Raw genomic sequence first — 26,285 nt, 5'->3', positions numbered from 1 at the left:
TTCAAGAAGCTTCATTTGGCCATCACTGTTCTCTTGGGGGAGAAATTCAACCTCTGCTGCCAACTGCTGTACACATGGTTGTCATCCAACATGCCTCCTAATATGCATTTCCGCGCTGCAGATGTAAATAAATCAAAATTCATGATCTGTGCTAATTATTTCCTCAGTTACTGTTCTAGTTGTTTCATTAATTGCTAGTAATGGAATTTGGTAACAATTTATTTGACAGTGGCACCATCAGACTGTCATAAGACCATCATAATTATGACATGGCACTGCCATGCGCATTAATGAATGCTTATGACAGATGTCATTTTTTTTGGTCATCCGGTAAAATTCTCTCCCTTTTGAATGGTTTTAAAAGATCCGAGCTGGACATAAATGGAGTTGTTGACAAAATTCTGTCATAAGAGTTCATGAATGCTTATGATAGTGTCATGTCATAATTATGACAATTATTTTATGTCTTATGACGCCGCTGTCAAATAAAGTGTTACCTGTTAACCCAAATAAATCAACAAATCAGTTGCACTGGACTATAGACCGCAGGATTCAAAATGAGGGGAAAAGTAGCGGCTTATAGTCCAAAAATTACGGTATATATATATATTATTATTATTATTGCAAGATACAGAAACTCACAAAAGTGAGTTTTCATTTAAGTATATCTTTTCATGGGACAACACTGACAAAATGACACTTTGTCACAATGAAAAGTAGTCTGTGTGCAGCTTATATAATAGAGTTCATTTATTTTCCCCTCAAAATATAGCCATTAATATCTAAACCCCTGGCAACAAAAGTGAGTACAGCCCTTAGAAACTACATACATCCCTAAATGTCCAAATTGAGTACAGGTAATTTTCCCTCCAAAATGTCATGTGACTCGTTACAGGAGTGCTGTTAGCATTGCTGCAGAGATTGAAGGGGGGGGGGGGGTTAGCCTGTTAGTGGTTAGACCATACACCGCACTCTACATCAAATTTGTGTGCATGGCTGTCACCCCAGGAGGAAGCCTCTTCTGAAGACGGTACACAAGAAAGCCCGCAAACAGTTTGCTGAAGACATGTCAACAAAGCACATGGATTACTGAAACCATGTCCTATGGTCTGGTTAGACGGGCCGTTTTACATATAGTTGATGTGTGCACAGAGATATTGGACTGTACCAGTGATTTCTGTATGTCTTAAGAAGACACTTTAGAGTTCTTTTTTACATCTCTGAGTATTCTGCGCCGAACTCTTGGCATCATCTTTGGTGGACGACCACTCCTTGGAAGAGAAGCAACAGTGACAAACTCTCTCTGTTTGTAGACAACTTCTCTGACTGTTGTTTGATGAACATCCAGACTTTTAGAGATAGTTTTGTATCCTTTCCCAGCTTTATACAAATCAACAATCCTTGATCGCAGTTCTTTCGACAGCTGTTTTGACCGAGCCATGATGCACATCAGACAATGCTTCTCATCAAGCCAATTCTTACCAGGTGTGTGTTTTATAGTGGGCAGGGTAGCTTTAAACCAATCATCATTGATTGGGCACACACCTGACTTAAATTTTTTGGTAAAAATTGGCTTTAATTGCTCTTTAAGTCTCCTTAGGTAGAGGGTTCACTTATTTATTTCCCCCCTTCTGCTGTTTTTTATATGCTATCCTCATTAAAATATGAAAACCTATAAATGTTTTGGTGGTTTTAGTTAAACCAGACACTGTTTTTACATTTGTGTGGTTTTGACAAAGATCAGATCAGATTTGATGGGGATTTTATGCAGAAATGTAAGAAATTCCAAGAGGTTCAGATACTTTTTCATACCGCTGTAAGTGCGATCTAGGGCAGTTCTTTTGTCGGATATGTTTAGAAGTGATAGTGAAGATGAAGTGTGGGAAACAATATATGTTGTGTTGTTTAGGCTCTAGTTAATTGCAGTGTTGTTTTCGTCAAAGATGACGACAATGAAAATATTTCGTCAATATTTTTTATATGATGATAAGACAATAACGAGCTAAAAAGGTGTCTTGGAAGACTAAAACATAACGAGACAAATGCCAGTTGTCATTTGATGAGACCAGAACTAGACAAAATGGCGTCACTGTTTCAGTCACATGTTCACAATGTGTAACTTTTTTTTATTTGTAGTTAGCCTGCAACATAGCAATGTCTGGTAGTGTCCTCTACCTCTACTATCCTCATTAAAATATGAAAACCTATAAATGTTTGGGTGGTTTTAGCTAAATCAGACACTGTTTTTACACCTGTGTAATTTTGACAAAGATCAGATCACATTTGATGGTAATTTCATGCAGAAATGTGAGAAATTCCAAAAGATTCAGATACTTTTTCACACCATTATAACAGAGCCCCTTATTATTTAGCCCGTTGCTCATACTGACAGACCTTTAAATATATACTTCTTACAAGTTATATACCCAATGGATAGTGTAACTTTCTTCGCTGCCATTGATATCCAATCTATTCTATCTGCCAGCCCTCCCCTTTAAAACGATATTGACGTCTTTCCCCTTCAAGGGTAGTGAATGAATTAAGAATCCAACACCTCTACTAATTTATATTTTATACATCTCTATGGTCGATTCTTCCACAATAGCCATTATTAATCATTCATTGTTTGAATGAATGTTAGAGAAACAAAACACTACTACTGTTATTTTATATATTGTGGCGTCAAGCAGCACGGGAGTGGAAAGTAAGCATGTTTGTTAACGGCACACTTGGCAAAATTTAAATTTTAAATAAAGGTGGACATCTGGCTCATAAAGAGACGCTTCAGTGCTCGGCTGGCATCTAAAAGTGTGACTTTGTATAACCTCCGTTCCAGTAGCGACGGGGCTCAGTTTCACATAAACGCATTTCCAATACTTATTACAACTAATGACGTTCTGTCATACTCAGGGGTGAAAGTGGTTAGAATTTCTTGCCGGAACTCCCCGACGTGAAGGTCGCCACGGAGCCAGAAATTTTATTTATCCATCTCCTAATTTTGATTTTCCCTCATTTCCTCACATACTAAATGCCAAATTTCAATTTTAACTACTTAAGAACATAGGATGTATATTAAAATTGAAGATAATGTAAACATTTTCTTTCTGTTGTATTTTTTTAAATAATAAAGATATAAGTAACATACATTCAGAAAAATAAGTACAAATGACTTATATTATGCAGAGTGACATGAAATATATTTTGAAGATCGCGCAAACATTGACTTTTTTAAATTAAAAGGAAATGAATAAGTAGCCCATTGCTTCTCAATTATTTTGTTACGCCCCCCCAAGGAAGACGTAAATGTTTCGCGCCCCCCCCCAAACTCTCTGCCGCCATTGTAAATAGTATCATTTGTCTATTACTATTATACGTATGCCTCTGCCTAACATTGTGTCCTTTTTTTCTATTAAAGAAAAAAAGTAACAGACCAATTTATAATAAAGTATAACTTTATTAACATTGTTTTGTTTGTAATAGAAAAGATTTAACGCGCATCAATTTGCCTGAATTAAAAAAAAAAAAAAAAAAAAAAGTCACATCCAAACTAAAAATACACTCAAGGTACATTTTTGACCATTTGAGACTGAAAAATAAAATTGGCAGCTAAGATGTTCTGAAGCTCCCCATCAGAGCAAATAAAACTAAATATGATAAATAAGCCACCTTTACTCTTTCCTTGCTCTTAAAGATTGGATCCATTTTCTGTTGCATTGCCCTTTTTTCGCTGTTTCATGTTTCAGAAATAATGTACATTTGAACCAATCAGAGCTAACTATCTCTGGTGACCACTTGTCAGTATGTCAGCCAATTGAACGGATAAATAAGTCCAGGCGTTTCGCTTTGCTGCAACGTGACTCGTCATCGTCAAACTCATAACTGCAGCAGCCGGGGAAAACTCCATGCCGTCCGTGGAATAAAATAAATAATAAATATCAGTGGAAATGGATTACGCTACACTAGCAATTTATTATGCTTGTTGTTAACACTTGTGTATGTAAATCTGATTGTTGTAGATTTTTTTCTTCTTGGAGATAAAATGCATATGTAGCAGCTTTGTATTTTTTCTTTTTTTTTTACATAGCGTTTTGACAGTTGCCGTCATATTTTCGGAATCAATGCACCGTATACCGGAACAACATTCCGGCCCTGAATCTGCGTTCTGGCCCTGATTCTTATACCGGAACTGCGTTCCAGCCCTGATTCTTATACCAGAACTGCGTTCCTGGCCTATCCCGCCCACTTTCACCCCTGGTCATACTTTGTAATAGTTGTTTCAAAAGGTTGTTTTTAAATAGTTTGAGCTTGTTTCTTTTGCATGACCTTTAGACTGCATGCTTATTGAGCTTTGTCAATACAGTGGAACCTTTAACGAAATCCATTTTAGGATAATTGATGACTTCAATACAAAATTTTCTCATGGGAAATAAATATTTGATTTGTCCCAGGGCTTACTCTCGCACTCATAAATCCTTTATTAACCTAATTGCGTTGTTATTATAGTATTTCCCCCCCATTATTATAGTACCGAATGTAGTGTCCCAATATTGCTTCATTATTAAAGATTCCCCTGGCTCCTATTAAGTCCTCATCCAATTTCCTCGCCATCAACTGAGTTTCTCTTAAACATACTCTTCATCAACACACTCGCTCATTAAAGTCGTGCTACCGTTAGCGCACGCCGAAGTCGACAGCAGACAGGCGCTGACAGATGAGCGGCGATGGCTGTACCTCCGCTGAGTTAAATCAATTAGCCCCCCTCCTGCGGCGTTAGCAGGTCCGCCCGGTTCACGGGGTGAGCCGTTGGTTTGCCGTGTACTGCAAACACATTACTGTAAGGCATCTGGTGGGACTGGAGCCAAGTCTGAAAGGAGAAGTGAATTGGATTTCTCATGAATGGGGCTGTAATGTACTGTACAGTACAGTGTACTTACAAGTTGAACACGCGTCATGGTTTGGGCTCTGCCCCTCGTGTTATTTAATTTCAAAACCAGACGGAGGAACTAATGCATTTTCACGCAAATAGTATGTAGCCCAATTTGAGCAGCGCCTGTTCTTGATTGGAGATCTTTTCCTCTCATGCATTCATTACCAGCCTCATTATCTCATTGTCCTGTAAACCAGAGCACAAGAAGATAAGACTTGTGTTTGACTTGACTGATATGTAAGCAGATAGGCTGTTCAGCCATCTATTACATGTGAATGATGAAGGTGAGACTGGAATACAATGGAACCCTCTACGGTCCAACACCATCTATTTTGAGATGTAGGTCGATCTCCCATTTGTTCGAATACGGAGATCATTTATAATATTTTTTTGCTATTTTTAACAACTATGTACAGTGGGGCAAATAAGTATTTAGTCAACCACCAATTGTGCAAGTTCTCCTACTTGAAAAGATTACAGAGGCCTGTAATTGTCAACATGGGTAAACCTCAACCATGAGAGACAGAATGTGGAAAAAAAAAAACAGAAAATCACATTGTTTGATTTTTAAATAATTTATTTGCAAATCATGGTGGAAAATAAGTATTTGGTCAATACCAAAAGTTTTTCTCAATACTTTAGTATGTACCCTTTGTTTGCAATAACGGAGGCCAAACTTTTTCTGTAACTCTTCACTCTTCGCTTGGAGTGAAGAAATCAACTGTGGAAGCAATTATTAGAAAAAGGAATACATAAAAGACCACTGATAACCCCCCTCGATCTGGGGCTCCATGCAAGATCTCATCCCGTGGCGTCAAAATGATAACAAGAACAGTGAGCAATCACACGGGGGGACCTAATGAATGACCTACAGAGAGCTGGAACCACAGTAACAAAGGCTACTATCAGTAACACAATGTGCCGCCAGGGACTCAAATCCTGCACTGCCAGACGTGTCCCCCTGCTGAAAAAAGTACACGTCCAGGCCCGTCTGCGGTTCACTAAAGAGCATTTGGATGATCCAGAAGAGGACTGAGAGAATGTGTTATGGTCAGACTGAAGGAATTTAGTCCTCCCAGCCCAAACTGCACGGGGAGGCCGGCAACAGAACGGAAATGTGCTCCGTCGCTGACTCCCCCGAGGAGCCAGGCTAAGGAGGAAGCTAAACTCCGCGCGTTCCTGTGTTAACCCTTTGCACACTGACTCCATGTTTCAAAAGCTTGAAGAACACTCGCCGAAAACAGGTTGACAATTTATTCGTCGACAATGGTCAAAAACAAGGCAAAAACAGACGACGGAGGGACAATTCTGGATCCAAAACAAGGCTACATGTTTCCGAGCAGAAGAAAATCTGTCTTATCTCAGTGTCCAGTCTTTTTGAAGTCTTTGCTGACGCGGGTCTCGTCGAAGGCGTTTCTGGGCGTTGCTTTGGGGCCGCCCCCGCTGTGGCCGGTTTTGGGCGGTTTAGGTTCGTGCGCGGATTGGGACGCCCGCTATCAACTTTGCTGTCCGGGCTGGTGGTGCTTGTTTTAGGACAAAGCGCTTTGTCCTTGGAGTTTGCTGAGAGCAGATTCCCCGAGTATGTGCGTCACTCTTGTGATAAGACGGCATTGTGTATCTCTATTTCTTCTCATTAAACTATGGTGTGCTATTTATTTTATATTAGTAGTGTAGTCCTACCGTAAATATGAAAATGATACACATTTCCTGATTAATTATATTACGTGTGTTAGCCTAATGCAAACAGTTAGACGGTGCCTACGAAAACCTGTACCATATGTATGTGTTAGACTATATATGTGTTAGACTAATGCAAACAGTTATATGGTGTGTGCGATGACGATATCGTTTCGAAACCAAAATAGAACTTTTTGGTAGAAACACAGGTTCTCGTGTTTGGAGGAGAAAGAATACTAACTTGCATCCGAAGAACACCATACCCACTGTGAAGCATGGGGGTGGAAGCATCATGCTTTGGGGCTGTTTTTCTGCAAAGGGACCAGGAGAGACTGATCTGTGTAAAGGAAAGAATGAATGGGGCCATGTATCAAGAGATTTTGAGTGAAAATCTCATTCCATCAGCAAAGGCATTGAAGATGAGACGTGGCTGGGTCTTTCAGCATGACAATGATCCCAAACACACAGCAAGGGCAACAAAGGAGTGGCTTCGTAAGAAGCATTTCAAGATCCTGGAGTGGCCTGGCCAGTCTCCAGATCTCAACCCCGTAGAAAATCTGTGGAGGGAGTTGGAAGTCCGTGTTGCCCAACGACAGCCCCAAAACATCACCGGTCTAGAGGAGATCTGGATGGAGGAATGGGCCAAAACACCAGCAACAATGTGTGAAAAGCTTGTGAAGCGTTACAGAAAACGTTTGGCCTCCGTTATTGCCAACAAAGGGTACATAACAAAGTATTGAGATGAACCTTTGGTATTGCCCAAATACTTAATTTCCACCATGATTTGCAAATTCTTTAAAAATCATACAATGTGATTTTCAGTTTTTTTTTTTCCCCCACATTCTGTCTCTCATGGTTGAGGTTAACCAATGTTGTCAATTACAGGCGTCTCTAATCATTTCAAGTGGGAGAACTTGCACAATTAGTGGTTGACTAAATACGTATTTGCCCCACTGTACATTAGTTATTGTTTTAAAATGCATTGACTCATGTTAATTAAGGGACCCTTATTGTAAAGTGTTACCGAGTCATTTGTAGTTTGATCGGCATGTTTGTTTTTGAAAGATTACCGGAGAAAACTTGCAGAAATATAATGGTTTGTATGCAAGGGCGTGTCTATAATGTCCCACTTCCGCTTTAAGATCTGACTTCACGGTCTAAAAATAGCATTCATGCAGTACGCTATTGGTCCACGTCGGTAATGTTTATATTTCCCTCCTTTATTTCCGATAAATGTGCATCTACTTCCTGCGTGTGACACGGTTTCTGCTCCCGGCGTCCTGCGAAGAGCGCTGAGCCAACGTAGGTAATCATGAAAGTGGGGATCGACTAATTTTTGGAAGTGCTCTCCGGCGTTTCGCTTAGTAGTTGTTGTCACTTTTGAAAGCTTTAAAAAAATTACCAAAAGTATCCCTCTTGCCTCTTCTGTCTTCAGGTGGTTTTGGCTAAGCAAAGCAAATGACCATCTCTAAAGTGCTAGTCACATGATCGGTTCGAAAAATAATTTTGACCCGTTATAAAAATATTTTTGTTAATTTCATTCATTTTTGTTTTTTGTCTTATTACTTTACAACTCATTAACAACATTTTTCCCACCAAAGTCTTAATTCTAAATTCATATATGGGAAAGTCAATTACATGCAATGACATTTTCTGCCACCAGGGGGCTATGCCTCCCGGCCCCCCCTAATCTCCACGTATGGGCGGGGCTTTTGTTTTTCTGATACAGGGCCAGCCATCATGTACATGCAATAACAAAACGAAATAGGCAAAACATGCTGATGACCCCGAAATGCAGTGTCAGCAATAAAATGAACTTAGAGATAGATATCTGCTCTAAGATATCTGCTCTGATAGTAGCTTAGTCCATGCTCGTACATACAGGCATCCCAGCTGTATGTTTTTCTGTCTCTTGAATATTCCAGCCAGAAATATATGTATAATAATAATACTTTGAAAATGAGTGTTGTTTTTTTTTTTTTATATCCCCCATCATTTTTTCGGGTAATTCTAAATCAGGCCTTAGCCAAGATCGTCGTCTATTGAATATGGCACGCCCGGTGGTGGCTCTGTTAGACTAAATCTCCGCTCACCATTGTTGTAAATGTTGTCTTTTATTGTCTTTCTAAAACTGCATTTGTAAATGTTCTCCTTTATTGGTTATCTAAGTATTTACTATTAATTTTGGCACTCCTGTGACTCCATACGATGCATGCTAGCTACAGTGTTGTCACAGATTACTTGAAAAAGTAATTTAATTACTGATTACTGATTACGTCTCAAAAAAGTAATCTAGTTACTTAACTGATTACTTCATTATCAAAGTAACTAAGTTACTTTAAAAGTAACCTATCAGTTACTTTTTACCCATTTTTCTCCCTTTGCCGCCTCAACATAAGAATGACAACAGAAAAATGTCATCTAATGTAATTGACTTTCCGATGATTGAATTTCAAGGGGAATATCAGAATTTCGCGCTAGCTTAGCCACTCCGGAGCCCTGAAACTAAGAAATATCTGACAAACTGCTTGGAATTTGTTGAAATCAACTCCACCGACCAATTAAACCCAGCTAACTCCAAGATTAGGCCTAATGTCAAAACTTCTGAATTTCGGTTTATCAACACATCAGTGCCAATGTAAAACAATGCAAACTGACGGCACAATAATCAACAACACACAAGTGGGTTGTACAGTGCAATAAACACAAAGGTGGCGGCGGGCGCGGATGCGCGTACAGACGTGCACATTAACAACCTGGAAGTACTCCTCTCAACACACACGCGGTAAATTTGGCCACAAAACATGGCGGCAACTAAGCACTTTACACTCAGTCGGACTTACAACACACCCCACAGATGCTAAACGAACACATCACCTCACGGCGTAAATGTGCAACACGCATATGATGTAAACAAAGCTTGCCAACTTGGAGCGATGACTACCCGTCGTTGCTTCGGCAAAGCTACGACGGCCGCGCATGTGGGGGTTCCAACCTTTTGCTGATACCCTCCAGAATGAAGGAAAAATACTCACCTTCATTCATGGATATCCACAGATCAACATTCCCTTGCAACGTCTCAACACTCGGCGCAAATGTCCCCCCGCCTCAGTCCCACAACACGTGACGCGAGACCAAAACAGGAAATAGCTAAGAGGTTGTCATGGAAACACGTACCGGGAACCTTTTATTTTAGCATTTTCTATTCAAAATGCTCCTCATACATGACTACAGTATTCTTCATTCTACATACGTTATGAGGCAATGAAAAAATTGTAACGCAGAGACACTAAGGAAACTAACTTTAATCAGATTACTGGTGTAGAAAAATGAACGTGTTAGATTACTCATTACTGAAAAAAGTAATCAGATTACAGTAACGTGTTACTAACTAACGCGTTACTGACAAGACTGGTTAGCTACACATAAAAATGTTACACATTGTGAACATGTGACTGAAACAATGGCGCATTTTTTCTCGTTCTAGTCTCGTCAAATGACAACCGGCATTCGTCTTGTTAGGTTTAGTCTCCCAAGACATGAAAACAACACTGCACATAATTATAGCCTAAACCACACAATGTACTTTGTTAACCAAACTTCATCTTCAGTCTTGTAAACAAATCTGTCCAAAGGGCTGCCCTACTTTGCACTTTTTTGATTTACCATGCAGAAAATCCGGTACCTTATTTCACCATATGTTATAGTTTTAGTGCAGGGAACACAACACGAGCAGAGCATTTTATTTATTCAAACTTTTTGTAACTACTCAAGCCTGCAGGATTGAGATGAAAGAATCCACACACACAGGGCAGATAGCGAAAAGATGAAACAAAGATCAGCTCCAGTCTCGTAATCCAGGATTTGTGTTTGAGTCTCTGCAGATGTCTACTGTTTGATTGCCTGCGTGGATCACATCTGGCCTTGTGGCACGCCTTCCTTTGCAAGCAAACACCATGTGAGCGTCCAAACTATAAGATTGGCATTTGTTTAGTAATTCTTTGATCAACCATGGGAAAAATTAACAAAAATTGTTTTTTAACAGGATTGGTGAATAAGCAGCATTTTGTATTTGTGGTTGTTAATCTCCCTCACAGTCTAGAGCAGTGGGACAGTTGGGGTGGCAACCTCACTGGGAGCCGCAATCACACATTGATGTTTAAATATATTACTATGATATATACTAATATATTAGGGCTGTCAAACGATTAAAATTTTTAATCGAGTTAATCACAGCTTAAAAATTAATTAATTGTAATTAATCGCAATTCAAACCATCTCTAAAATATGCCATATCTTTCCGTAAATTATTGTTGGAATGGAAAGATAAGACGTAAGACGGATATATACATTCAACATCCTGTACTTAAGTACTGTATTTGTTTATTTTAACAATAAATCCACAAGATGGCATTATTATTAACATTCTTTCTGGTAAAGGGATCCACAAGAAAGACTTGTAGTTCTTAAAAGATAAATGTTAGTACAAGTTATACTAATTTTATATTAAAACTAGGGCTGTCAAACGATTAAAATGTTTAATCGAGTTAATTACAGCTTAAAAATTAATCGCAATTAATCGCAATTAATCGCAATTCAAACCATCTCTAAAATATGCCATATTTTTCTGTAAATTATTGTTGGAATGGAAAGATAAGACACACGACGGATATATAGAGTTGTGGTCAAAAGCTTGTTTGTAAGTGACTTGTGAAGAACAATTTCATGGCTCTCTTGAGTTTCCAGTTATTTCTACAACTCTGATTTTTCTCCGATAGAGTGATTGGAACAGATACTTCTTTGTCACAAAAAACATTCATGAAGTTTGGTTCTTTTATGACTTTATTATGGGTTAACAGAAAAAGTGATCAAATCTGCTGGGTCAAAAATATACATACATGGATCTGAAAAAGCGAATCATTGACTTCAACAAGTCAGGAAAGTCACTTGGAGCCATTTCAAAGCAGCTGCAGGTCCCAAGAGCAACAGTGCAAACAATTGTTTGTAAGTATAAAGTGCATGGCACTGTTTTGTCACTGCCACGATCAGGAAGAAAACGCAAGCTATCACCTGCTGCTGAGAGAAAATTGGTCAGGAGGGTGAAGATTCAACCGAGAATCACCAAAAAGCAGATCTGCCAAGAATTAGAAGCTGCTGGAACACAGGTGTCAGTGTCCACAGTCAAGCGTGTTTTGCATCTCCATGGACTGAGAGGCTGCCGTGCAAGAAAAGCTTGCTCCAAAAGCGGCACCTTAAGGCTCGACTGAAGTTTGCTGCTGATCACATGGACAAAGATAAGACCTTCTGGAGGAAAGAATGCCCAGCAATATGTTTGGAGGAGGAAAGGTGAGGCCTTTAACCGCAAGTACACCATGCCTACCGTCAAGCACGGTGGTGGTAGTATTATGCTGTGGGGCTGTTTTGCTGCCAATGGAACTGGTGCTTTACAGAGAGTAAATGGGATTATGAAGAAGGAGGATTACCTTCAAATTCTTCAAGATAACCTAACGTCATCAGCCCGAAGATTGGGTCTTGGGCGCAGTTGGGTGTTCCAACAGGACAATGACCCCAAACACACATCAAAAGTGGTAATGGAATGGCTATATTAGGCTAGAATTAAGGTTTTCAAATGGCCTTCCCAAAGTCCTGACTTAAACCCCATTGAGAACTTGTGGACAATGCTGAAGAAACAAGTCCATGTCAGAAAGCCATCAAATTTAAATGAACTGCACCAATTCTGTCAAGAGGAGTGGTCAAAGATTCAACCAGAAGCTTGTGGATGGCTACCAAAAGCGCCTAATTGAAGTGAAAATGGCCAAGGGACATGTTACCAAATATTAGCGCTGCTGGAAACTCAAGAGAGCCATGACATTATGTTCTTCACAAGTGTATGTAAACTTTTGACCACAACTCTACAAACAACATACTGTACATAAGTACTGTATTTTATTGTAACAATAAATCCACTAATGGCATTAACATTCTTTCTGTTAAAGTAATCCACGGATAGAAAGACTTGTAGTTCTTAAACGATAAATGTTATAGTTACAAGTTATAGTAATTTTATATTAAAACCCCTCTTCATGTTTTCGTTTTAATAAAATTTGTAAAATTTTCAATCAAAAGTAGATAATAAGGATAAAAATAATAATAAAAACAGAGTGACCAAAGTTTTACGTGTATTTTGCATAGCTATTTTGATATGGAATGCCAGTTCATTTTGCATTGTTGTTTAACTGTGTGTCAGAATAGGGCCTCATTACTATAGACCAGGGGTGGGCAAACCGGTCTTCGAGGGCCGCATTGAGTCCTGGTCTTTGTTCCAACTGACCCAACACAGATAGTTTAACCAATGCGGTTTCAGCAGAAATGAGAAGCACCTGACTGCAATCGACTGATTGCACTTGTAAAATAGCAGATTAGTGAAAAGGTGTCCTCTTAATGGGTTGCAACAAAAACCCGCACCCACTGCGGCCCTTTGTGGAATAGTTTGCCCACCACTGCTATAGACTGAAGTGCTTTTCTTTTTGTGAACATTATTTTTTGGGGGGGAGAGATAGGAATATTATTTTTGTTGTCCTTTCACTAAACGATACTTATGTTTGTCGTGAAGGAGTTGCCAATAAAAGGCGCGGTCCAAAGAACGCCTGTGTCCACTCGCCTTTGCTGTATAACATATATCTGTACATATCTTACCCAAAATACAACAAGAGACACTTAATTGCCACTAAAAGAAAGAAGACTTACTGAAAAATGTGTGGAGCACAAATAGCAAGTTGCATTGCATTGTGAATACAGCATAAATGTCTCACAACTACTAATTCTCCCACGTTTAGAAGAAATAACATGAGTATGGAACGGCGCTGCCCCCAAGCGGCCGGTGGCATTCTCTTCACTCTTAATGTCCATAAACGGCCTCATTGTAATCTGTTTGAGGCAATATGCGAGCGGGTCATTCAGTGCATGCGTTAACGTGATAAATACAAAAAATAATTGCCGCCTGTTAAACGTGTTAAATTTGACAGCCCTATATAGACATATATATATATATATATATATATACACAGTATATAACAGAAACGGTAACAGTGGCAGTCAGATACCATTGTAATTCTTTTCAGGTCATTCATTGTCAGACAGAAGCAGTACGGCACAACATTACGCTAAAAAAATAAGTTAAAAATATAAAACGCCATTAATGAAACAACTAAAACAGTAACTGAGGAAATAATGAGCACAGGACATGAATTTTGATTGTAATTTACGTCTGTAGTGCTGCAATGCATGCTAGGAGGCATGCTGGACAACAACAGTATTGACAAGAAGTGGCAGCAGAGGTTGACTGTCTCCCCTAAGGGAGCAGTGATGGCCAAATAAAGCTTCTTGAAGCAATGAAGCCTTGCAGCCAATTGGTTCAAAGCTCCATGGTGGGTCATTTGGTCGTATGACAGTCGTATGATGCCGCTGTCAGATAAATTGTTGCCGGTTAATATCTTTTGGTTTAAATATCCCATAATACAGTGAGGACAGCTGCGATTTATAGTCCAATGTGGCTTATCTATAAACAAATGTCGTTTTCGTGTCAAATTTGGTTGGTGGCGGCTTATAGTCAGTTGAGTCTTGTAGGCTATATCGTATATATTCATTCTGTGGTGCATATTTGATTTAGCAAAGGAGTTAGCCTCTTTTTGGTATGTAGAATGAGTGTTCACATTTTATTCACAGAATAATCATGCAGGTCATGAATTCACTAACTATGTAAAGTCACGGTCGCGTTTCGGAACATGTACCCACAAGACTTTACACAGTGGCCTGAATGCACTTTATGTCGCTTGTATTTCAATCAAATTGGAGTTCATAAGGAAAAAAGATACAGTCATAAAAAGCCAATGCCGTTTTTTATATAAATGTGAAAGTAAATACTAAATCATTCAAATTCAATAACAAATTAAAGCCATGTTCTGACAAGCCAATCTTCTCCTTTTATCTCTCTGTTGCATCCTTGTGTGAGCGTGCTCAAATTTGTGGTAAACCTTCATGATTGCTGTGGACACACATATTAGATAAGGAGAGTAAAAGCTCGCTCTTAAAAGCTCCTGGCGCAAAATCCTGCATCCTACATTTGGCCACCTGTCACCCCTACTGTGGATCCAGAATGCTTGAAATTGCTATCAATAGGGTAGGACAAGAATTGTATGCCATTGCATTGCCTTGGGAATGAATAGTGACTGCTAAGAGATGCTGGCGTCATGAAATGCCACAGAAAGAAATCAATGAACACAAGTTTTTCATTAAAGGATGCTTTGTAGAGGCTCAACCTGTATGGAACTGCAAACAGAGGGCGAGGTTTTCGAATCTGATCTTGTTTAAATTAAGTGTAATTCGTTCAATAACACATCCCAGCAAGAACAGAGAAATTTGATAAGATGCTCTAGAATTGCTGTTGTTCTAACATTCCCTAAATTGAAAAAAATTAATCCAAAAGAAAGGGTGGTTGACTTTTGCTGTAACTGCCTTGTTCATTCCTTGTACAGAGTGAATTCTGAATGTGTGGTCTCTAGATGATGTCAAATTGTAGGTAGTCCCTGGGTTACAAATGAGTTCCATTCCTAGTCTGGCGATGTAGCCCGAATTTCCGCGTAAATCGGAATTAACCATTAAGTCCCTCTAGATACAAAATAACTGTCCAAAAACATGTGTCATACGCAGTGTTGTCACAGATTACTTAAAAAATTAATGTAAGCACTGATTACTGATTACGCCTACTTCAAAAGCAATTTATCTGTTACTTGTTGCCAATTTTTCTCACTTAGCTGCCTAAACATTAGAATGACAACAGAAAAATGTCATCGCATGTACCATACTTTTCGGACTGTAAGGCGCACCTTACTATAAGCCACCACCCACCAAATTTGACACAAAAATCGAATTTGTTCGTAAATTAGTCGCACTGGAATATAAGCTGCAGCTGTCCTCACTGTATCATGGGATGTTTACACCAAAAAAATTTAACCGGTAACACTTTATTTGACAGCGGCATCATAAGACTGTCATTAGACCAAATGAACCACATGAAGCTTCAAGAAGCTTCATTTGGCCATCACTGCTCCCTTGAGGGAGACAGTCAACCTCTGCTGCCACATGCTGTCAACATTGTTGTCGTCCAACATACCTCCTAGCATGCACTGCAGCACTACAGATGTAAATTGCAATCAAAATTCATGTCCTGTGCTGATTATTTCTTCAGTTACTGTTCTACTTGTTTCATTAATAGCTAGTTATGGTATTTGGCAACACTTAATTTGACAGTGGCACCATAAGGCTGTCATAAAACCACCACAAATATGACATGACACGGCCATGAGCATTAAAGGGTACCTCGGAGAGAATGGCATGTAGTTTTTAAAAGATAAATGTTAGTACGAGTTACAGTAATTTGATATTAAAACCCCTCTTTATGTTTTCGTTTTAATAAAATTTGTAAAATTTTAAATCCAAAAATAAACTATTAGCTCGCCATTGTTGTCGACGTCGCACGGCGGTGACGTCACATTGCCACGCTGCCGTACTTCACAGTGTCACTCTTTAACTATGTAAGGTAGTGATTTAAAGGTGTCATTGGCGAGTTTTAAATTAATAGGAGGTCAAGCCAATGAGTGCGTTTTGTCCCTCGACTGTAGTGTTGTCTCCTGATAAAGGCTGCCAGCATCATATTATGTATATATTGTGTATATTTTGACTAAATAGTGCCATCCAGTGTATTTGTTAAGCCAAACGAGTTCCTAAAATGCTTAAATAGAACTTGACCAAAGTCTGAGTAAGTTTTATGTGTATTTTGCATATCTGTTTTGATTGTGAATGCCAGTTCGCTTTGCATTGTTGCTTAACTGTGTGAGAATAGGGCCTCATCAATACAGATTGACGCATATTTCTTTTTGTGAATATAATTTTTGAGAGATGAATATTTATTTTTGTTATGATATGTTACTTATATATGATACTTTAGTTTGTTGTGAAGGAGTTGCTGAAGCTTATGCCAATAAACGGGGCGGTCCGAGTTACGCCTGTGTCCACTCTCCTTTCTCTCTGCCTTACACCCCATTGTGGATTAAGGGAAAACTACAGCGTCAGTCAAGGGACAAAACGCACTCATCGGCTTGAGCCCTAATTCATTTAATACTTGCCATTGACACCTTGTGGCGTATTTAAATCACTGCCTTACATAAATAGTTGTTCGTTTTTTTTTTTTCGAGTGACACGTGGAATTTTGGCAGTGCGGCCATGTGACATCACCGCCCAGCGACGTCAACAACAATGGTGACCTACTAGTTAAAATAATTTTACAAATATTATTGAAAGGAAAATATTGAGGTTTTTTAAAATATAAAATTATTATAACAAGTACTAACATTTATCTTTAAAGAACATGTCTTTCTATTCGTAGTACCCTTTAATAAATTCATTAATGCCTATGATAGTGTCATAATTATGACAGTCTTATGGCAGTCTTATGATGCCGCTATTTAATAAAGTGTTACCTATGTATTCACCCAAATAAATAAACAAATAAGCCACACTGGACTATATGCCGCAGGATTCAAAATGAGGGAAAACAGTAGCGGTTTCAGTGTTTCTGTGTGTTTTCAGTGTAAATCTACTAAAAATTAGTGAAATTATCTGCCAGTGCTTCAGGTAAATGTTACTCAGATTTTTTGAAATAAGAAAAATCACTATCTGAAAATAAGCTCAACAGACTTATTTTAAGCAAAAAGTTTGTATATTCAATCTTTTAAAAAAGAAATTTTCTTAATTCAAGAATAGATACTTTTAAAAATATTTTAAAGTATTTCTTCTTGATTTAGGTGAAAAATGACAAACTTTTAGATGTTTGTGCTTAACACCAGAAGTACCAAGGGTAGATCAGTTGATACAAATCACTTTTGTAACCAGAGAAGGGTCAACTGACCCTAATCAGTATATCTTTTGTGAGCACTGAGGTCCTCATTAGTCATTCCCATTTACACTCGCAAAACCACAGGGTTGGATTGCTCCAATTAGCATCTTGAGTGTTTGCCTTGGCTTTGTTGGACAGTGGACCGCTCAGGCAGGCAGTCGGGTGGACAACCTTTTTACATACAGTATTCCAAAAGCTGCAGTTTGCCTACTGTATATACTGTATACTGAAGCTTGTGTTTGCTGTACAAAACAGCTGTTTGAGCTGCTGTGAAAAGTTCAAAGGTCATTGTGTGCTTCAACATAATATACTGTGAACCTTGACAACTGAGTGTTAGACTTGTCAAGACAAAGTAAAGGTGCTTGATGGGATTTGTCCCAGATGTTCTAACACACAGTTTTTTTTTTGTTTTTTTTTTTGTTTTTTTGATGTAGACAGTCCAGTTTCACTACAGTTCTGGATGCTAGTCGTAGTTTCATGCCACATGGCCCTCTCATCATTTTTACACTAACTCAGTAGTTAACAAGTCTTGATTTAACAATATTCAAGATGCTCATTGCAGCGATCCAGAGTGAACCCCCCTCCCCTTCACACCTAGGCTGCTTGATTGCGTGTTCTATTTATTGACAAAGCCAAGTAGTCAGTTTGGTATCGGGGTCATTTGATGCCTTTCTGATATTTCTTTATAGCAAAAAAAAAAAAAAAAAAAACCCTGGTAGTTCCAGTGTTATTAAGAACAAATGGTAATATTTGCTAAAGGTAAGTGGAAGAATCTGACGCATTAATCTGTTAACTAGCCTTTAAAACTCAAAACAAGATGAAGAAAATAATTCGACTAGATTTAAGAAAACATTAAGACGTTATAAATTTGCAATGTGAAAGTTAGTATAAGTCAATACAGATTTACAGTATATTGCATTAATCATGTAGCCTATCAAATAATAAGGTTCTTATTGGTTGGTCTTATTAATATCCCGTCCGCAGCAAAAAGTGTACAAGCAGGTTATGCTGTTATATCGTCCGTACCAATATTAAGACTAGGGTTGTTCCGATCATGTTTTTTTGCTCCCAATCCGATCCCGATCGTTTTAGTTTGAATATCTGCCGATCCTGATATTTCCCGATCCGATTGCTTTTTTTTTTTTTGCTCCCGATTCAATTCCAATCATTCCCGATAATTTTTCCCGATCATATATATTTTGGCAATGCATTAAGAAAAAAATGAATAAAACTCTGACGAATATATACATTCAGCATACAGTACATAAGTACTGTATTTGTTTATTATGATAATAAATCCTCAAGATGACATTTTCATTATTAACATTCTTTCTGTGAGAGGGATCCACGGATAGAAAGACTTGTAATTCTTAAAGGATAAATGTGACTTTGTATATTGTGACTAAATATTGCCATCTAGTGTTTTTGTTGAGCTTTCAGTAAATGATACTGTAGCCATGCCCAAATGCATGATGGGAAGTGCCACCATGACTGTGCGTCGTGGTACCAATTGATATATCGTCTCTGCGTTGGAAAATAACGTAGGGTGTTAAATAAAAAACTACTAACTTTCTTCCCCACATTGCTTCCCACGATATTTCTAATCATAGGGAGAGGGATTAGAAGGCTTTAGTCAATTTAAAAAAAGGCTCCAAAGGCTGCCAAAATTCACTCTACTCATTTTACGCTGCCTTTTAGCTCTATATATAGGTAAAACGGAGCAGTTACAGATTGAACGCGACAATGCGTGAGTGGGTTGTGCAGTGCATGCGTTAAAGTGCACTTTGCACTTTACCAACTTAGCTGTATGAGCTGGATGGATGCTCCAAACAAAGTTTTGTTGTGCTTTTTTGTGACAATGACAATAAATATTCTGAATCTGAAATATTTTAACGTGATAAATTTTTTACAAAATTAACGGGATAAATTTGATAACCCTACCTTAAGCTTAAACTAAAGACTCTGGATGAGTGTAACATATTATGTCTGTAACGTTAAATACAATTAGAAAACAATTTAATTAAAAAATATATATATATTAAAAAAGGCATGTCCGATATTTTTTTTGCTGATTCCGATACTTTTAAAAAGACGTGATCGGACCCGACACTCTAAGACCAAACCTACGCCCTTCCTGTGATTACAAAGTCCTTCCATTCATGCTAAAAAGGGCTGAATTGAAGTGAATATACATTAACCTTGCAAGGAATTTTGGTCATCAGGCATGTGATGAGACTAAATAAATGAAACTGGCAGTAGATAAGTGTGTGTTAGTGTTGAATCCAAATTTTCCATTTACAGGTTGATATTGGTCATGATTCATGTGGGTATTGTTTTTACTGTATATGAATGGACGAAGGGATGATGACGAAAAGCAGTTCAATGCAAGTTTTTTTCTCCTTTGTGTTTCACATACAGAACCAGAACAAGGATGAAGAGGTATACGGACCAAGCCTTAACTGGACCACGTAACTGTTGACTGGCTTCACTTGGACTCCGCCTGAGATACCGGCTTGACAACAAGCCGACCTGTATATCTGTTGTCATCATCTTACCGCACGCAGCTCGGCGCCTCGCCTTATTGAAACGGAGAAGCCCATTAAAGCGTTTGATAGATACGAAGGTTTGGCGTTGAGGTGTTGTTGCCGGCCGGCTGCAGCTTAGATGCGATAAGAGGAGTGGAAAGAAAAGGAACAAAAGTGGCCCTCTGACAGAAGCAGAATACAAATGAGGATCCATGGCTCCTGCCGCAATGCAAGCGGGACTTAATCGATAGCAGAAAACTAAAATGGACAAATAAGTTGGCTTCAATTACAAGACCATTAGCTCGGAACCTGAAATGATGGGATCAGATGGATGTGAAATACAAGGCAACGGGGTATTGAACCCTGTACTCCCGGGTTTGCAATGAGGCTCTTCTAATGGTGTAGGGGGTCACGAGCAAGATGGAGTTATACAATAGCTCCCTGGACTACTTCATCAGCAACACGACAGAGATTCCCGATCCTACCGCCGCGTCTCCGTATTGGAGTGGGGCCTGGATTCTGGGCTTTCAGATCTCCCTGTCTGTGCTCCTTGGCTTGGTGACCTTCGCCACGGTGCTGTCCAACGCCTTCGTCATCGCCACCATCTTCCTGACGAGGAAGCTGCACACGCCCGCCAACTTCTTAATTGGCTCGCTGGCCGTCACCGACCTCCTGGTGTCCATCTTGGTGATGCCCATCAGCATCGTGTACACGGTGAGCAAGACCTGGTCGCTGGGGCAGATCGTGTGCGACATCTGGCTGTCGTCCGACATCACCTTCTGCACGGCGTCCATTCTCCACCTTTGTGTCATCGCCCTGGACCGCTACTGGGCCATCACGGCCGCGCTGGAGTACTCCAAACGCCGCACCATGCGCCGAGCCGGGATCATGATCGGTGTAGTGTGGGTGATCTCCATATCGATTTCCATGCCTCCGCTCTTCTGGCGGCAGGCCAAAGCCCACGAGGAGCTAACTGAGTGCTTGGTGAATACAGATCAGATCTCGTACACACTCTACTCCACGTTCGGGGCCTTCTACGTTCCCACGGTGCTTCTCATCATCCTCTACGGACGGATCTACGTGGCGGCGCGCTCGCGCATCTTTAAGACGCCGATGTCATCCGGGAAGCGCTTCACCACGGCACAGCTTATTCAGACCTCGGCGGGATCTTCCCTGTGTTCTCTTAATTCCTCGTCCAACCAGGAAGGACAGCTCCAGGAAGGACACCACCACTCGGGAACAGGAGCTTCACCCCTGTTCGTGAACAGCGTGAAGGTGAAGCTGGCCGACAGCGTTCTGGAAAGGAAGCGGCTGTGCGCGGCACGTGAGAGGAAAGCCACTAAGACACTGGGCATCATTCTGGGCGCTTTCATCGTGTGCTGGCTGCCTTTCTTCGTGGGCACGCTGGTCACGGCCATCTGCAAAGAATGCTGGTTTCACCCGGTGCTCTTTGACGTCTTCACCTGGCTGGGATACCTCAACTCGCTTATCAACCCAGTAATCTACACCGTGTTCAATGACGAGTTCAAGCAGGCCTTCCAGAAACTCATGAAGCTCAGACGCTTCTCTTAAAGACCAAAGCAGCTCATGGAAAATAGTAGAATTAAGTAGAATTGTAATGTAAATTGTCCATATTGTAAATCTATATATATATGGTAGTCTTTATTTTTTACATCCAATTTCTCAGTGCCATACTTTGCTCGATATCAACATAAAGACTTGCATGCGGAAAAGTAAGAACAATAGCAATCATTGGGAAATCGTGTGGAAGAATGACAATTTGTTCAGCAGGGATCAGTAATCACTGGCCACAACTTTAGGTACACCTGGTCTAAAACAGCACTTTAAAAGTACCGTAAATTTCAGACTATAACCCGCTACTTTTAAAAAAAAATCATTTTGTGCGGATTAGAGTCCAGTAAGGATTATTGGTTGATTTATTTGGGTTAAAAGTAGGGCTGTCAAAAGATTAAATTTTTTAATCGAGTTAATCACAGCTTAAAAACATAATTAATCGTAATTAATCGCAATTCAAACCATCTATAAAATATGCCATATTTTTCTGTAAATTATTGTTGGAATGGAAAGATAAGACAAGACAGATATATACTGTATTTGTTTATTATAACAATAAATCAACAAGATGGCATTAACATTATTAACATTCTGTTAAAGCGATCCATGGATAGAAAGACTTGTAGTTCTTAAAAGATAAATGTTAGTACAAGTTATAGAAATTTTGTATTAAAACTAGGGCTGTCAAACGATTAAAATATTTAATCGAGTTAATTACAAATCAAAAATTAATTAATCGTAATTAATCGCAATTCAAACCATCTATAAAATATGCCATATTTTTCTGTAAATTATTGTTGGAATGGAAAGATAATACACAAGACTGATATATACATTCAACATACTGTACATAAGTACTATATTTGTTTATTAAAACAATAAATCAACAAGATGGCATTAACATTATTAACATTCTGTTAAAGCGATCTATGGATAGAAAGACTTGTTCTTAAAAGATAAATGTTAGTACAAGTTATAGAAATTTTATATTAAAACCCCTCTTAATGTTTTCGTTGTAATAAAATTTGTAAAATTTTCAATCAAAAAATTAACTAGTAGCTCGCCTTTCTTGATGTCAATAGTTACACAATGCTCATGGTGCTGAAACCCATAAATCAGTCGCACCCCAGCACCAGCAGAGGGCGACAAAACACCAAAAAACAAGTAACAAGTGGACATGACACTGTGCTGTCATTTTAATCTGTTTGAGTGGGGCTTGTGCGTTAAATGCGTCAAATATTTTAACGTCATTATTTAAAAAATTAATTACCGCCCGTTAACACGATCATTTTGACAGCCCTAGTTAAAAGGTAACACTTTATTTGACTGTGGCATCATAAGATTGCCATAAGACCATACTTGTCAAGTTGTACAGTTTCGGCATAATTTGTACAAGTGACCACTAATCTTTAAATGTGTATGCCATACGTTCAAATGGATTGGGTGTCGAGCACTGTCAATAGCAGCCTTAGAATTACCTGAGACACTATTATGGTGGAAGATTTTGGTAGCAACATGTTGGTCCCCTTTTTTTTTTTTCTAAAACACTGACACCTTTTTAAAACGATATCTTGATTCTTGGCAGGAGCATATCGATAACCTTTTGGGATACAAAGTAGTTATATCACCATTTTGATATTTTGTCACACCCCTAGTTACATTTTCAATGAATGCACCTCACAAACCAGTGTACCTAAAGGAACGGCCAATGAGCAGAGAGACTGGATGCAATCTTTGGGAATTACTTCAAGCCATCAAATGTACCTGTCTCAGTGTTGTACTGTTTTCTGCTGTTCCCGTATGTTTTCTGTGGTACAGTAAAGTACTTAACCTAAAGGGTTCAGTAAATTGCTCTCCATATATGCTCTTGTGTGTACTTGAGAGTGTTTGTGTGTGTCTGAGTGTATAAGAAGCGCTGGCTTTATTGAAATGTATTCGCTGTCAACACAGGGAGCACCGTGGAGTGTTTGACATTTGTTTAAGTGCAGGCCTTGCATTGTTATTACACCAACTGAAAGGGAAAAAGGCATTACTCAATAAAAGCCATTACTGCACTAAAATGAAAAAAAATACTGTTAGGAATATTAAGACCTTTTTGCAATATTACAATTAAGACTCCGCATCGAATAAGAATGCACGGTTTAGTTGAACAATGTTTGCTGTGCTAGTACAAATACATTTTTCGAATTTTATTTGAATAATCAACTAGGCATGTGCCGGTATGATATTCTGACGGTATGATAACCTTAAGCCAAAATATCACGGTTTCATGGTATTGCAATTATAGCTCTAAAATGTGTTACCTTGAGATATTTGGCTTTTAAAAAAAATTCCATAGAGCAGGATTTTTTTTTCTCCAAAACATACTAGCAAATCGGAACAAAAGTATAATGTTAAGTTAAAACAAATTTTAAAAATAGCAAAAATAAACAGAAATATCCTAATAAAATTAGAATAAATGCAGTCCGTTAGGTGAGCCTAAACCTACAGCGACAGCTCAACATTATTACCATCACAACAAAAAATATTGAATTATTTTCATAAAAAGCACGTGTGTATGACTTGTAATATGTTTACATTATAGACACACTCTTTCTCAACACAGACAGTTGAGAAAAAAAAAAACACGTTTTACCACTGCTAGACACACTAAACACGTTGGAGCACAGACATCATAATTATATTGACGTGACAGATTCCCCAGACACTGCGGCACGCCGTTTCGTAGGGGGCCGTCCTACACTCCGCTTCAGTTATTCGCAGTCGGTCTTAGTTCTTCTCAAACACATGCAGCGACCCAGCGCTGGATTTAGGTTGAAAAAGTATGAAAACTGTACCGCATACAAACAGGAAGGATTGTCTCAGGAGTGATTTGTTTGAGGATTCAAGGTCATTATTATATTTTTCGTACCATGCAACCATTTTGAAACATGAAAAAAATCAATGGGAGATATTAGCTGCTACAGCATTGGCATTATACTTCATTGTATTTATGTAAAATAAATGCTAACTTTCCATTTTTTTGCTGTTAACCAAGAATCGAGACTGGTTTACGTCCATATCCATGAAGATTTCAGGGATTTAAGCATTTACTCACAAGAATTTCAATATAAAAATCTCTGTAGTGATAAGGTGGCACCACAGTGGCTTAAAGACTAGCAGCACATTCGACATATTTACGTCAAATAAATGGTAACTGCCCGTTTTGTTTTTGGTTTTTTTTAACTAAGAATCGAGACTTTTATGTCCATATCTATAAAGAATTCAGAGATTGAAGCATTTATACACAAGAATTTCAACGTAAAAAGCTCTTTGTGGTGATAAGGCGGTGCCACAGTGATTTGAAGACTAACAGCACATTCGACGTATTTACGTAAAATAAATGCTAACTGCCTTTTTTTTTTTTTTTTTTTTTTGCTTTTAACTAAGAATCGAGACTGTTTTACGTCCATATCTATTAAAAATTCAGGGATCTAAGCATTTATTCACAATGTTTAGATCGTAAAAAGCTCTTTTTTTGTCTGTGTTTCTACTCTGTCAGCTTTGACGGAGGTAGGCCCCCTATGAATCGGCCCCGTGCCCCGTCAATACATTATGAAGTCTTTGGCTGGAGTTAACTATCGTAGCTGGTGGGAAATGTTCATGACACCGTTTACGAACCTTTAATTTTGTATAGATGCGAAATCATATTGGAGGTATTGCCTCCTCGGCAGCCACCCTCCGCTAACATGTTTTACATGTCGGTTGGCCCTCCTAAGCCGCGGCCGTCTGTAAATTTTCTGTCGCAAAGTATCCCCATACCAGCGAATTTGTTTTCTTCGATGGGTGAAAAAAGTTCAGGAGTTTCACCTCCTCCAGCCAGCGTTTAGCACAGCTGACTCACTGACAATGAGCAACAACCGGTGGGGGAAGGTTGAGCCTTGAAGCTGCAAGCGAGGGATTTCTCCATGCATTCTTGAGTCATAAAAAAATAGCTAATACAGTGGGGCGAATAAGTATTTAGTCAACCACCAAATGTGCAAGTTCTCATACTTGAAAACATTAGAGAGGCCTGTAATTGTCAACATGGGTAAACCTCAACCATGAGGGACAGAATGTGGAAAAAAAACAGAAAATCACATTGTTTGATTTTTAAAGAATTTATTTGCAAATCATGGCGGAAAATAAGTATTTGTTCACCTACAAACAAGCAAAACTTCTGGCTGTCAAAGAGGTCTAACTTCTTCTAACTAGGTCTAAAGAGGCTCCACTCGTTGTCTGTACTAATGGCACCTGTTTTAACTCATTATCGGTACAAAAGAAACCTATCCACAAACTCAGTCAGTCACACTCCAAACTCCACTATGGCCAAGACCAAAGAGCTGTCGAAGGACACCAGAGACAAAATTGTAGACCTGCACCAGGCCGGGAAGACTGAATCTGCAATAGGTAAAATGCTTGGTGTAAAGAAATCAACTGTGGGAGCAATTATTAGAAAATGGAAGACATACAAGACCACTGATAATCTCCCTTGATCTGGGGCTCCATGCAAGATCTCATCCTGTGGCGTCAAAATGATAAGAACGGTGAGCAAAAATCCCAAAACCACACGGGGGGACCTAGTGAATGACCTACAGAGAGCTGGGAC

At 39.0% G+C, this 26,285-nt stretch overlaps 1 protein-coding gene across 1 annotated transcript in view; it reads left to right on the top strand.

Moving 5' to 3' along the window:
* htr1d (5-hydroxytryptamine (serotonin) receptor 1D, G protein-coupled) overlaps positions 1–24,071 on the top strand; it is a 41,273-nt gene extending 17,202 nt beyond the window's left edge. Inside the window, exon 2 of the mRNA XM_057860374.1 lies at positions 19,977–24,071. Coding sequence (XP_057716357.1) covers positions 20,504–21,655 — 1,152 coding nt within the window. The 5' untranslated portion in view covers positions 19,977–20,503 and the 3' untranslated portion in view covers positions 21,656–24,071. The remainder of the gene's footprint in view (positions 1–19,976) is intronic.
* The last annotated feature ends 2,214 nt before the right edge of the window (positions 24,072–26,285 follow it).

This window comes from Corythoichthys intestinalis, chromosome 15, assembly GCF_030265065.1.
Source record: "Corythoichthys intestinalis isolate RoL2023-P3 chromosome 15, ASM3026506v1, whole genome shotgun sequence".
NCBI classification, from domain to species: Eukaryota; Metazoa; Chordata; class Actinopteri; order Syngnathiformes; family Syngnathidae; genus Corythoichthys; species Corythoichthys intestinalis.
The sequence above is the reverse complement of the archived record's forward strand: the minus strand, read 5'-3'. Positions and strand labels throughout refer to the sequence as shown.